This window comes from Gymnoscopelus braueri (assembly GCF_963280865.1).
Source record: "Gymnoscopelus braueri genome assembly, chromosome: 18".
Classification (NCBI taxonomy): domain Eukaryota; kingdom Metazoa; phylum Chordata; class Actinopteri; order Myctophiformes; family Myctophidae; genus Gymnoscopelus; species Gymnoscopelus braueri.
The window spans coordinates 1,266,720-1,282,273 of NC_137618.1; the positions used below are offsets into that span (position 1 = coordinate 1,266,720).

General features: G+C 42.6%; 1 protein-coding gene across 1 annotated transcript in view; it reads right to left on the reverse strand.

Moving 5' to 3' along the window:
- The window catches only part of LOC308105811 (low-density lipoprotein receptor-related protein 1B-like), a gene marked incomplete at its 3' end in the record, with an annotated part of 706,266 nt that overhangs the window by 569,811 nt on the left and 120,901 nt on the right, over window positions 1-15,554 (reverse strand). The window contains 1 exon segment of the mRNA XM_080456736.1: window positions 14,281-14,406. Coding sequence (XP_080312862.1) covers window positions 14,281-14,406 — 126 coding nt within the window.

A 15,554-nucleotide genomic window follows, 5' to 3' on the forward strand; every position in this document is an offset into this window, starting at 1 on the left:
CACACACACACACACACACACACACACACACACACACACACACACACACACACACACACACACACACACACACACACACACACACACACACACACAACACACACAGACTGATTACATTAGAACATAAAGTAGAAATCATGAAGATAACTTTGATCATTTCTTCCACATGAAAAAAAAAAATAACCCTACTTGATTATACTACAGCGTCACTCAAAATAATCACGAGCTTGTAGATCTGCTACTTTTGCTATTTTTGAATTTAAATCATGAAAAGTAACAGTTTAGGACATATGAGGTTTCCACCCGACAGAGACGATATGGAGATCTGTTGTGGATTCCCTACTTCTCATGTGGATCTCATGTGGATCTCATACTTGCTTATGATGTGCATTTCATGTGAACAAAAACAGAAACAGCCATATAGCATAAACAAGAACAGGACCTACCGCACAAACAGTAATGAGAAAAAAAACAATAATAAATAAATATGTGCAGGATGTTCACTTGATTTATGGATTTCTATTGAAATATGGGTTATAGCGCCACAGCTTTGCTTGGCAACACACACACACACACACACACACACACACACACACACACACACACACACACACACACACACACACACACACACACACACACACACACACACACACACACACACACACACACACACACACACACACACACACACACACACAATGACACTTGAAACACATCTTTCATCTTAGGCGCTCATTTAAAGGCACAGCTATAAGAGTTTGAGCAAAGCACACACTGCTGTGAGAAATATGCCACCCAATATGTATCTTCAGAACGTGTGGGCAGATATATACAGTAAAGGAAGTGGGTTACGCAATTATTTACAGCCGTGGCGTGTATATTAAAAGACAACAGAGTGATGCTTGGCTGTTCAACAGCAAATCGTGCGGGTTTGCCATAATTGCTCACATGGTGTGGACTGCGTACGAAAAAAAGAAGAAAAAGGAGGGAGAAGTCAATTACTGTAAACCCATTTAGACCTGAGGCGGGTTCTACACATGTCTTCTAAATCGGTTGTCTGAAAAAACATAATGTTGCTATATCGGTGGTTCTCAAACTTTCTCATGTCAAGGACCCACCAAAAGTATATGTATTTAGCTGTGAAAACCACATCTCAAAAGTATGTTTTGCCAGGGACCAACAAGCAAATATTTGAGTAAAAACATTTCGCTCCAAAAATATATATATATTCAAAGCACAAGCGTGAAATACAATACAAATGTTGCAACGCTCTGTAATCAGGCTCCCTGAGACCTTTTCTTTTGCCTAGAAATTTGTATTTTCTTCCTCTAGGATACGGTTGTCTTTTTTTCCTTTTTTTCCAGCGATACTGATGAGCTCAGTAAAGAGAATGGAGAATCTTTATGAGGGAAGCTTCAGGGAGAAGTGCCCTGTATACTTTTAAGGGAGAATGAAGCCTGATTTATTCTATTTACTTTATTTACTTAAGTGAACGTATCAACAACACAATGTAAAAGTTCGGTATTCAAAATGTTCTTGCGTAAAAGTACAAAAGAGCTGGCGTCGAAATGTACTTCCACCAAAAGTAAAATAACTCATGCAGACATTTCTAAATGTACTTGGTTTATTTTTTTCTAAATAGCAGATCTACAAGCTCAAATAGCTACCACTTAGCTGAGAGAGCGATGAATCAGGGACCCCCCCCATATTGTATAGAATTGTGTAGCAGATTAAATTAAATTAGATATTTTTTTCCCTCTACACCAAACCTCTTTGCCAAAAATAACTGATCGACAATCGATCTGCTATTTGTTGGATGATGTTTCCCATCACTCCCCTCAGAATCCTATCACACAAGGATTTGGAGGACCCCCCGTATTAACTCTGAGGACCCCCTAGGGGTCCCGGACCCCCTGTTGAAGACCCATGTTGTAGAGTGCATCCACGAGTACAAATGAGTCATGAGGGGGTTGGAGTGGTCTTTGAAACGGTTCCCCCTCTCCTCTCTCTCCTTCTCTCCTCTCTCTCCTCTCTCTTCTCTGCCGCACGCCTTCAGGGACAGTGAGGTCAGAACAGTGTTGATCGGGTCAAGACCTCAGTCTCAGTCTCAGCCTCAGTCTCAGCCTCAGCCTCAGTCTCAGTCTCAGTCATCAAACAGGAAACCTCTGAGACTCTTGGTGACCAAATAATGCTTTTGAAAGCAGCCAGCTGCTGACCCTCTTATTATTTAATAATAATCTATACCCTATTATTTTATTGACCTGCAGTTCCTCCGGCCTGGCCTGGGGCAGTGGTTCACTGGTTCTCAAACTTCGTCATGTCAAGGACCACCCAAAATGATATGTATTTGGCCGACGAACCCCCCCCCCCGATCAGATTTTTTTTTTGCCAGGGAGGGACCCCCCCAGAAGATATAAAATGTTTTTAAAAAGTTCAAAAATAGCAGATATACAAGCTATTGTACAACAGATATGCAATAGCAGATATACAAGAAGATATACAAGATATACAATGTGATCCGTGCTGTGAGCTTGTATATCTGCTATTTTATCTATCATGTATATCTGCCTAATGTATAGAATATGGATAAAGTGGTTAAAATGATTGTGATGTTGTATTAAACCCCATTTTGCTGGGAAACCACTGGAACAGCCCCCCAAGGACCCCTGGGGGTCCCCGGACTCTGGGGGGTGTGTGTGTGTGTGGGGGGGGGGGGGGCTGATAGCTCAGTCAGGGGTGAGATTCAGTGGTGGGTGGGGGCGTGTGGGGGGGGGGGGGGTCTCTCGTCTCCACCAATGCGTGTTTCACGAGGAGGGGGCGACCATTCGTTCGCTCGTGGCGGTATCCCGCCGAGACGGCCGAGTTCTTTAATCTTTTTGTCTTGAAGGATTCATAGAGATGGGGGGGGGGGGGGGGGGGGGTCGCAGAGCTCCACAACAAGCTCCCCGTCAATGGTGTAAAGTAACTGAGTGCATGTACTCAAGTACTGTACTTAAGTACAATTTTGATGTATTTTTACTTTACTGGAGTATTTCCAATTGTCTATACTTTTACTTCTACTCCACTACATCTCAGAGGCAAATATTGTACTTTTACTCCACTACAATTATTTGAAAACTTCAGTTACTAGTTACTTTGCAGATATACATTATTATATTATAAAACACACATTAACCACGTTAGCCCTATAGGCTATGTATAAAATAGGGCTAAATAGGGCTCACAACGCGTCGCGATGCGACACGTTGTGAGCTTGTAGATCGGCTATTTTCAAACATTTTAGTACTTTTACTTTAGGTACTTTAAGTACATTTTGATACCAATACTTTTGTACTTTTACTCAAGTAACACTCTGAACACATGCCTTTAACTTGTAACAGAGTATTTTTACATTGTGGTATTGCTACTTTCACTTAAGTAAAATATCTGAGTACTTTTTCCACCACTGTAGATCGCCGAGCTGCACAACAAGCTCCCCGTTAGCGAGGCGTATATAATACTGTAACATGGATACCCAGGGAGAGAGATGTGCACGCTGCCACTGTGCTAGACATTATGAGTGAATGTTTTAATAAAATAAAAATAAAGGCATGTGTACAGAAAGTGAATTATAGCCACTCGCTCTTTAATCTCTAATGCACAGTAAACAGGCTGTTCTACTGTTCAAGTCCCTCGGCAGCCCAGTCGGCAAGCCTTGACATTTACACTTCCCCCGTATAAAAGCACCGAGCGCTAAACTAGTAATGTGATTAGCTGGAGCCTTGATGTCCAATGAGGCAAATTTGCTTCAGTGTTTTATTATTTTCTTTCCTGGGCTTCATCTGCCTCATAATGTAGGGTCGCCAAACTACCTGAAATACACCCGGCCGTAGCAAATAGCCTAGGTATAAAATAGGGCTGAAGTGGTTAATTCATGTTTTATAATGTAATAATGAATATCTGCAAAGTAACCAGTAACTAAAGTTTTCAAATAATTGTAGTGGAGTAAACGTACAATATTTGCCTCCGAGATGTAGTGGAGTAGAAGTAAAAATACTGAAATACTAAGTAAAAAAATACCTAAAATTGACTAGGCCATGGCCGAGTGGCCCAACAGACGCTACGCCTCTGAGCCTGTCCCTTATCCGTTCAACGAGGGACACGTCTTTTAGTTCACAAAATAAGGGACGATTCCTTATTTCAAGGGGACGGGTCTGGTTGGCATCAACCCCTCCTCTAATGTATTGTCCCTCCTTTAACACAGGCTATTGTTTTGGTCTAGGACGTGCGACAGAGGGTTCCACTGTTCATTACGTGGAGAGAGAGAGAGAGAGAGAGCTTCTTCTACTCAGGTGCTGAACGATTGCTGGAGAATTGCCACTTTGCTGGGTTTTCTTTAGCCATTAACTGGACATCTGGGCCTGTTTCCCCCGATTCCCCCGGATAACCGGCAATCAGGCTGTCCGGTCCCCTCGCAGCTCCCATGTGTGAGGGGGGCCGGGGCCAACACCCCCAACCCCCCCCCCCCCCACACACACACACACACACACACACACACACACACACACACACACACACACACACACACACACACACACACACACACACACACACACACACACACACACACACACACACACACACACACACACACACACACACACCAGTCTAGGTAATGAAATACAGCCTCCCCCCCACACCTCCACCCCTCCACCCCACCTCCCCCTCCGTCTCTCCGGGCTTCCAAGATTCTGTGATTACATCTCGCTGGCAGAGAGAGAGAGGAGGCCAGTGGCAAATATCTGGCATTGTGTCTGTTGTCTGGAGGAACATTACGATGTGACTGTGATGTCTACAGGAGGAACATTACGATGTGACTGTGATGTCTACAGGAGGAACATTACGATGTGACTGTGATGTCTACAGGAGGAACATTACGATGTGACTGTGATGTCTACAGGAGGAACATTACGATGTGACTGTGATGTCTACAGGAGGAACATTACGATGTGACTGTGATGTCTACAGGAGGAACATTACGATGTGACTGTGATGTCTACAGGAGGACATTACGATGTGACTGTGATGTCTACAGGAGGACATTACGATGTGACTGTGATGTCTACAGGAGGACATTACGATGTGACTGTGATGTCTACAGGAGGACATTACGATGTGACTGTGATGTCTACAGGAGGACATTACGATGTGACTGTGATGTCTACAGGAGGAACATTACGATGTGACTGTGATGTCTACAGGAGGAACATTACGATGTGACTGTGATGTCTACAGGAGGAACATTACGATGTGACTGTGATGTCTACAGGAGGACATTACGATGTGACTGTGATGTCTACAGGAGGAACATTACGATGTGACTGTGATGTCTACAGGAGGACATTACGATGTGACTGTGATGTCTACAGGAGGAACATTACGATGTGACTGTGATGTCTACAGGAGGAACATTACGATGTGACTGTGATGTCTACAGGAGGACATTACGATGTGACTGTGATGTCTACAGGAGGAACATTACGATGTGACTGTGATGTCTACAGGAGGAACATTACGATGTGACTGTGATGTCTACAGGAGGACATTACGATGTGACTGTGATGTCTACAGGAGGACATTACGATGTGACTGTGATGTCTACAGGAGGACATTACGATGTGACTGTGATGTCTACAGGAGGACATTACGATGTGACTGTGATGTCTACAGGAGGACATTACGATGTGACTGTGATGTCTACAGGAGGACATTACGATGTGACTGTGATGTCTACAGGAGGAACATTACGATGTGACTGTGATGTCTACAGGAGGAACATTACGATGTGACTGTGATGTCTACAGGAGGAACATTACGATGTGACTGTGATGTCTACAGGAGGACATTACGATGTGACTGTGATGTCTACAGGAGGAACATTACGATGTGACTGTGATGTCTACAGGAGGAACATTACGATGTGACTGTGATGTCTACAGGAGGACATTACGATGTGACTGTGATGTCTACAGGAGGAACATTACGATGTGACTGTGATGTCTACAGGAGGAACATTACGATGTGACTGTGATGTCTACAGGAGGAACATTACGATGTGACTGTGACGTCTACAGGAGGAACATTACGATGTGACTGTGATGTCTACAGGAGGAACATTACGATGTGACTGTGACGTCTACAGGAGGAACATTACGATGTGACTGTGATGTCTACAGGAGGAACATTACGATGTGACTGTGATGTCTACAGGAGGAACATTACGATGTGACTGTGATGTCTACAGGAGGAACATTACGATGTGACTGTGATGTCTACAGGAGGACATTACGATGTGACTGTGATGTCTACAGGAGGACATTACGATGTGACTGTGATGTCTACAGGAGGAACATTACGATGTGACTGTGATGTCTACAGGAGGACATTACGATGTGACTGTGATGTCTACAGGAGGAACATTACGATGTGACTGTGATGTCTACAGGAGGAACATTACGATGTGACTGTGATGTCTACAGGAGAACATTACGATGGCACTGTGATGTCTACAGGAGGACATTACGATGTGAATGTGATGTCTACAGGAGGAACATTACGATGTGAATGTGATGTCTACAGGAGGACATTACGATGTGAATGTGATGTCTACAGGAGGACATTACGATGTGACTGTGATGTCTACAGGAGGAACATTACGATGTGACTGTGATGTCTACAGGAGGAACATTACGATGTGACTGTGATGTCTACAGGAGGAACATTACGATGTGACTGTGATGTCTACAGGAGGAACATTACGATGTGACTGTGATGTCTACAGGAGGAACATTACGATGTGACTGTGATGTCTACAGGAGGACATTACGATGTGAATGTGATGTCTACAGGAGGACATTACGATGTGACTGTGATGTCTACAGGAGGACATTACGATGTGACTGTGATGTCTACAGGAGAACATTACGATGTGACTGTGATGTCTACAGGAGGACATTACGATGTGAATGTGATGTCTACAGGAGGAACATTACGATGTGAATGTGATGTCTACAGGAGGACATTACGATGTGAATGTGATGTCTACAGGAGGACATTGCGATGTGACTGTGATGTCTACAGGAGGAACATTACGATGTGACTGTGATGTCTACAGGAGGAACATTACGATGTGACTGTGATGTCTACAGGAGGAACATTACGATGTGACTGTGATGTCTACAGGAGGAACATTACGATGTGACTGTGATGTCTACAGGAGGACATTACGATGTGACTGTGATGTCTACAGGAGGAACATTACGATGTGACTGTGATGTCTACAGGAGGACATTACGATGTGACTGTGATGTCTACAGGAGGAACATTACGATGTGACTGTGATGTCTACAGGAGGACATTACGATGTGACTGTGATGTCTACAGGAGGAACATTACGATGTGACTGTGATGTCTACAGGAGGAACATTACGATGTGACTGTGATGTCTACAGGAGGACATTACGATGTGACTGTGATGTCTACAGGAGGAACATTACGATGTGACTGTGATGTCTACAGGAGGACATTACGATGTGACTGTGATGTCTACAGGAGGAACATTACGATGTGACTGTGATGTCTACAGGAGGACATTACGATGTGACTGTGATGTCTACAGGAGGAACATTACGATGTGACTGTGATGTCTACAGGAGGAACATTACGATGTGACTGTGATGTCTACAGGAGGACATTACGATGTGACTGTGATGTCTACAGGAGGAACATTACGATGTGACTGTGATGTCTACAGGAGGAACATTACGATGTGACTGTGATGTCTACAGGAGGACATTACGATGTGACTGTGATGTCTACAGGAGGAACATTACGATGTGACTGTGATGTCTACAGGAGGACATTACGATGTGACTGTGATGTCTACAGGAGGAACATTACGATGTGACTGTGATGTCTACAGGAGGACATTACGATGTGACTGTGATGTCTACAGGAGGAACATTACGATGTGACTGTGATGTCTACAGGAGGAACATTACGATGTGACTGTGATGTCTACAGGAGGACATTACGATGTGACTGTGATGTCTACAGGAGGAACATTACGATGTGACTGTGATGTCTACAGGAGGACATTACGATGTGACTGTGATGTCTACAGGAGGAACATTACGATGTGACTGTGATGTCTACAGGAGGACATTACGATGTGACTGTGATGTCTACAGGAGGAACATTACGATGTGACTGTGATGTCTACAGGAGAACATTACGATGTGACTGTGATGTCTACAGGAGGACATTACGATGTGAATGTGATGTCTACAGGAGGAACATTACGATGTGAATGTGATGTCTACAGGAGGACATTACGATGTGAATGTGATGTCTACAGGAGGACATTACGATGTGACTGTGATGTCTACAGGAGGAACATTACGATGTGACTGTGATGTCTACAGGAGGAACATTACGATGTGACTGTGATGTCTACAGGAGGAACATTACGATGTGACTGTGATGTCTACAGGAGGAACATTACGATGTGACTGTGATGTCTACAGGAGGACATTACGATGTGACTGTGATGTCTACAGGAGGAACATTACGATGTGACTGTGATGTCTACAGGAGGACATTACGATGTGACTGTGATGTCTACAGGAGGAACATTACGATGTGACTGTGATGTCTACAGGAGGACATTACGATGTGACTGTGATGTCTACAGGAGGAACATTACGATGTGACTGTGATGTCTACAGGAGGAACATTACGATGTGACTGTGATGTCTACAGGAGGACATTACGATGTGACTGTGATGTCTACAGGAGGAACATTACGATGTGACTGTGATGTCTACAGGAGGACATTACGATGTGACTGTGATGTCTACAGGAGGAACATTACGATGTGACTGTGATGTCTACAGGAGGACATTACGATGTGACTGTGATGTCTACAGGAGGAACATTACGATGTGACTGTGATGTCTACAGGAGGAACATTACGATGTGACTGTGATGTCTACAGGAGGACATTACGATGTGACTGTGATGTCTACAGGAGGAACATTACGATGTGACTGTGATGTCTACAGGAGGAACATTACGATGTGACTGTGATGTCTACAGGAGGACATTACGATGTGACTGTGATGTCTACAGGAGGAACATTACGATGTGACTGTGATGTCTACAGGAGGACATTACGATGTGACTGTGATGTCTACAGGAGGAACATTACGATGTGACTGTGATGTCTACAGGAGGACATTACGATGTGACTGTGATGTCTACAGGAGGAACATTACGATGTGACTGTGATGTCTACAGGAGGAACATTACGATGTGACTGTGATGTCTACAGGAGGACATTACGATGTGACTGTGATGTCTACAGGAGGAACATTACGATGTGACTGTGATGTCTACAGGAGGACATTACGATGTGACTGTGATGTCTACAGGAGGAACATTACGATGTGACTGTGATGTCTACAGGAGGACATTACACACGAGAGGCAAACAGGACACATCCTCACCTTGACTTTTCTCTTTGAAGGGCAAGACCACTTTGGTAGAGGTCTGGGTTGTGTAATTTACCTTGACATGATGTAACTCTAAAATGTGGACAAGAGATAGAACATTATTACTCCATTGATTAGAAATTGAGAATTCAAAATATGCTCCTCATTGACTTAAAGGTAGGATAAGTGATATTTTATTGTATTTTGTATTTTTGTTTTTGTTATAAGGTTAAAGTACTATATTGTGATAGTAATTATTGCTACAGAGCGTTTGTTCGGTCACAGTTGTTTTACCGTACAATGTAAGTCAATGAGGAGCATATTTTAAATCATCAATTTCTATCAATGGAGCAATTATTTTAGATTTCTTGTCCAGCTTTTAGAGTTACATAAGCAAGATAACTACACAACCCAAACCTCTACCACAGTGGTCTTGACCTTTAACCTTGGCATCCCTGTTTTAGGCAAATACTCAACAATTTTCAAAATTGCTAAACCAATTATTTTTCTTGTTGTGTGTGTTGGCCAGTCACAATTATCACACCATCGCCTAAACGCATTTATTTGAAATAATCACAATTAATTTTGCATAATCGTCATAATCGTTTCCACGTTAAAAGATGCATTTTCAAATATTAAAACATTATAAATAGCGGAAAAGGTAGATCTCACAATGTTTCCACTATTTACTCACTATTTACTATTTAGTATTAGTATATTAATAGTATTTATTTACTATTTACTATTCACTATTTATTCATTATTTAACCTTAAACCTTAAGACTATAGAAAATAGACTATAGTCTATAGTCTATAGTCTATAGTCCATGTCAGAGGAAACCTTGCATGTCAAAACCTGTTACTTTTCAGGAAATGAAAAAAAAATACAAAAATAAAAGAATTTCTGCTGTACTTTTATGAAGCATAACATAAGGCATTAATTTATGGAGAACGAAAGATGAACTATGGAGATACAAGGTTTCTGCCTGACAGTAACAAATGATGCTCAGTTGTGTGTGCATGTGTGTGTGTGTGTGTGTGTGTGTGTGTGTGTGTGTGTGTGTGTGTGTGTGTGTGTGTGTGTGTGTGTGTGTGTGTACAGTGCTGTGTGTGTGTGTACAGTGTGGAGAGCAGTGAATGTCTCTGGGAAAAAATACAACCACAACAAATACTCGCAAATCTGCCGGAAGTTAGAGAAGTGAGGGAGCGCCGTTCCCCCGCGCCCCCCCCCTCCACTACGCCCCCTGGCTGTGTGGGATGTGATGTGACGTTGCCAGTCAGTCAGAAACAGCAAAGGGATGACGGGTAAGCCCTGCACAAAGATCTACTTCTTTTGTGAGTGTGGAACACGTCTATGATTTCCATGTTACCATAGGTAACCATTTTACAAAAGCGATGACTAAGTCCAGACTCTGTCATATTGCCATTATATCACAGCTAAGGGCTTTTATTTTGAGCCCCTCTAAAGAAGAGAGTGCAGGGCTCAAAGGATGCCCATTTAGAACCACTTTGGTCTGGGTCTGACTATATATAACCAGCGGTTACCAAGGTTCAAAAATCATTGTATCATGGAGTATATATATATATACTGGAGCATTTTAGACTGCTCTGGCAGTGAACTGATTTTGCTGGGGACCCCCTGGAACCATTTCACTCTCATCCAGGGCTCAGAGGGTTAACACTATGCAAACCTGTTCTGTTTTTTCACCGTTAAAGTTGCAGATCTACAAGCTCGAAACTTGAGCTTGTAGATCTGCTACTTTTGACACTTTTGAATTTTAATGCTGAAAAGTTACAGTGTTGGACATATGAGGTTTCTACTACCTCAGTGCTGTATGGGATGTACCCCCCCCACCCCCCACTGATGTATGTGACCTAATGACCTTAGCTTGAGGGTGAACATTTGGCCAAAATGTTCACATACATGACTTCTCAAAATCTATATGAATGCTTTCAGCAAGTAGGAACCCTATTGATTGTGATGACCTTCCTGACCTTCCTGACCTTCCTGACCCTCAGGTCACAACTTCCACTTGCACACTAAGTTAAATCTCCATCTCATATTGTCTGAATTAAATACACACGTTTCCTTTGTGTTTCATACTGTCACAATGTAACACTTTAATTACAAATTAAATCAAAACATAATTACCACAATGTCTCTCAAACACCTCAGTTTTTTTTTTCTTTTTCTTTGGTGAAACCCCCAGCATTCTAAGGGGAACATTGGCCAAACATAGCCGATCTACAAGCTCACATCGCGTCGCCTTAATTGCGACACGTTGTGAGCTTTTAGATCGGAAGAAATGTGGTGTAAAGGGCCCAAAAAAAATTGTCCAAGTACAGGTGTAACTCAGGTCCGTTTCACTGAGACTAGAGGGTTAAAGTGGTTAAAGTATGTCGAAAATAGAAAATAATTGCAGTGTGTTTGGCTGTTTGTCAAACAACACTCACTCTACTGCATGGCTCCTCTCTCACACACACACACACACACACGGAGAGTGCTTAAAATACCGCACACACACGTGCGCGCGCGCGTGCACACACACACACACACACACACACACACACACACACACACACACACACACACACACACACACACACACACACACACACACACACACACACACACACACACACACACACACACACACACACACACACACACACACACAGCCCCAATTTACCACTTATTTTCACCCATTGTCTGCAAGCCGGACAACAATATGAAAGCCCCCCAAAATAGAGCCCTTAGTTTTGCTACGCTTAAATTCAGAGTTGTTTTGGTATTTGTAATGTCAGTCTGACATACATGTCAGTCTGACAAACTGTTAGGATTTAGAAGAAACGTGTTAAATCCCCCAAAAGCAAAGAATTGAGTTAAAAATGTCCGCACAACATTTGCACAATTTTAAAAAAAAATAGCAGATCTACAAGCTCATATCGCAGTCGGGGGGGGGGGGGTATATCAAAACCAGAGGCATGGATTACCCCCCCCCCCCCTCCCCCCCATTAAAACCGGGAAAGCTTCCGTGTCATTTCAGATTTTCGCTGTACACGCAGCATATGTTTTTTCAGAAAACTCTATTTTTGAATATCTTTGAAAAATCTTGAAAGTGTTTAAACATTTTTGAATAATTTCGCTTCTTTTTTTTTACATAAATGGGGGGGGGGGGGTTCCGCGGCCAAATACACGTCATTTTGGGGGTCCTCGGCACGGAAGAGGGTTTACTGTGCAGAGAGGGAGAAACTATAAGGTGTCATTTCTTTGTAAATAAAAGTGAGCGACAGGACAGACACCTTGAGGTGGAACGGTAGCACATTGATTGAGTTGCTGGCAGACATGTTGTTATCAGAGAGCTGCTGATAGCAGTCAGCCTCGTGTCCTTCAGGCTTTGAGCTTCAACAATGTGCAATAACCTGAAAAAAACCCGACATATTCTTTGCTCAGTGGCAAAACAACCTGGGACTGTGGTTCAGTGGTTTAAAAAGTAACCAAGTCAAGAACATTTTTTGTATTGAAATGTCTAGATACCTCATACTGCTCCACTGCATATCAGAAGCAAGTAATGTGCTTTTCGACTCCACTACATTTATCTATATATGTATTAGGCTTACACATAGGTTTCTGCTTCGTTTTCCTGAGTCTCTGGTATTTTAGGTCAAAACTAAAGGCCTTTTTCCTGTTGCTTTTTTCTCTTCTGTTTGAACCCTTTTAGTAATGTCTATATGTGCTCTTTTTGTAATGTTGCTTGTTTTCCGTATGGGGACCACAGATGGAAACGATCATTCTTGCTAAATCCGGCGTATCTACATTGTGTGGTGTTCATTAATGTGTGCTGTCACTCCCAAATAAACGTATACGTACATTTGACAGCTTTAGTTTAGCTAATCCAAACTTTTATGAAATAATTCAAAGATAGACCATCAACGCAATGCGACGCGTTGTGAGCTATTGTTGTAGGCTATTCCGGTCAGTGAAAAACTGCACGTACTGAAAAACAGCACGAGAGTTCCTTCAACTGTCCTCGACAACGCAAACGTTCATTCATTCAGTGCCAATGACGTGTAAACAGTTTTTTCAGTGTTTACGCTAGACGCCGCTCTTCGCCAACCTATGAGTGATAATATGACTTCCGGAGAAGAGCAGACCCGGAAATAACGTGATCACAACAAACCCAGCCCCGTCCCATCTGATGTTAAATAAATAAATAACGTGATCACAACAAACCCAGCCCCGTGATCACAACAAACCCAGCCCCGTGATCACAACAAACCCAGCCCCGTGATCACAACAAACCCAGCCCCGTGATCACAACAAACCCAGCCCCGTGATCACAACAAACCCAGCCCCGTCCCATCTGATGTTAAAGGATTTAGAAAAATACATTTGGCGAGAACAAGCTACTGTATATTCAATCTGGGAACCCATCGCCAAATAAAAAGGAACAGCTGTTTTTTACTCTTTCACTTGGCTCTGGGCCGAGCTGAATGGAGCACTCGTGCGCAAGGAAACCGGGGTTTTGGGCTGACCTCAGCACTTTATCTTTTTTTAATTTAGTTTTTGTCAGTGAAAAAAGGAAGTCGACCAACATTTGTCGTCATAGTTTTAGTCGACGAAATCAACCCTGGCTGCAGACTGTTCTGAAAAACTCTGTCAGTGAATGAGTTAAAAAAACACAATGCATTTCATGGAAGGGTTTAGAGTATCAGTGATAAAATGGATGACATGGTGGAGACTCACAGCTTTGGTCTGTTTCGTCAGAGGAGTCGGGGCAGTCTGGTTCTCCATCACAGAGCCAGGCCTCTGGGACGCACGTGTCCTGCTGGTCGTGACAGTGGAACTCCCCGACGTCACACAGGACGGGGTCTGGAGGGATGGACGGACCCCCCAGGAGACAGGACGATGGAGAGAGAGAGAGAGAGAGAGAGAGAGGGAGAGAGAGATGTGATGTTATGAGGTGATGGAGGAATGGAGGGGTGCTCCACACATGTTTGATCAGAAAACAAACATGCATTCAATGTGTGTTGGACACAGTGGTGGAAAGTAACTAAGGACATTTACTTAAGTACTATACTTAAGTACAATTTTGAGGTATTTGTACTTTACTTGAGTATTTCCAATTTCCAATACTTTTACTTCTACTCCACAACATCTCAGAGGCAAATATTGTACTTTTACTCCACTACATTTACTTGAAAGCTTTAGTGACTAGTTACTTTTCAGATATACATTATGATATAATGAAACATACATTAACCACTTTAAACCTATTTTATACCTAGACTATTTGAAAATAGCAGATCTGCGACGTGTTGTGAGCTTGTAGATCTGCTATTTTCAAATAATTAGTACTTTTACTTTTGGTACTTTAAGTACATTTTGATGCCAATACTTTTGTACTTTTACTCAAGTACATTTTTAATTCTGGACTTTTACTTGTAACAGAGTATTTTTATATTGCAGTATTGGTACTTTTACTTAAGTAAAGAATTTGAGTACTTTTTCCACCACTGGTTGGACATGACTGTTACATGAGAGAGAGCTGCTGCAGGGTCACCGTGTCGATCAATGATTATGGATGAAACGATATCCATGCTGGTCATATTTATTATTGACGATGTCAGGAGGATAACATTTTATGTCCAAAACCGTCGCTTTTCAGGAAATGGAGTCACAAGCTCTTAAAAGGGATAATTCACCCAAAAAAATACTTTTTTCACCCCATGGACATGAATATTGGATATTTTTTAGTTTTTGACCGGTAGGCTGCGGTTGCGGTAGGAGACACAAAGGAGACTCTTTGTGTCTCCTACCGGAACCGCTGCCGGTTAGGAATGAGACAAAAAAAAAAAAACATATCCATGAATTCAAGTCTCCACGGGGTGACTAATCCGTAGGAAAACTGTGAACTATCCCTTTAACACAAATTGTCATTGGTTTAATATTTATCAAATCCACAGACACTACTTTCAACCTAGCGTCCCTATTCTGGGCGTTTCATTATTATGTGAACA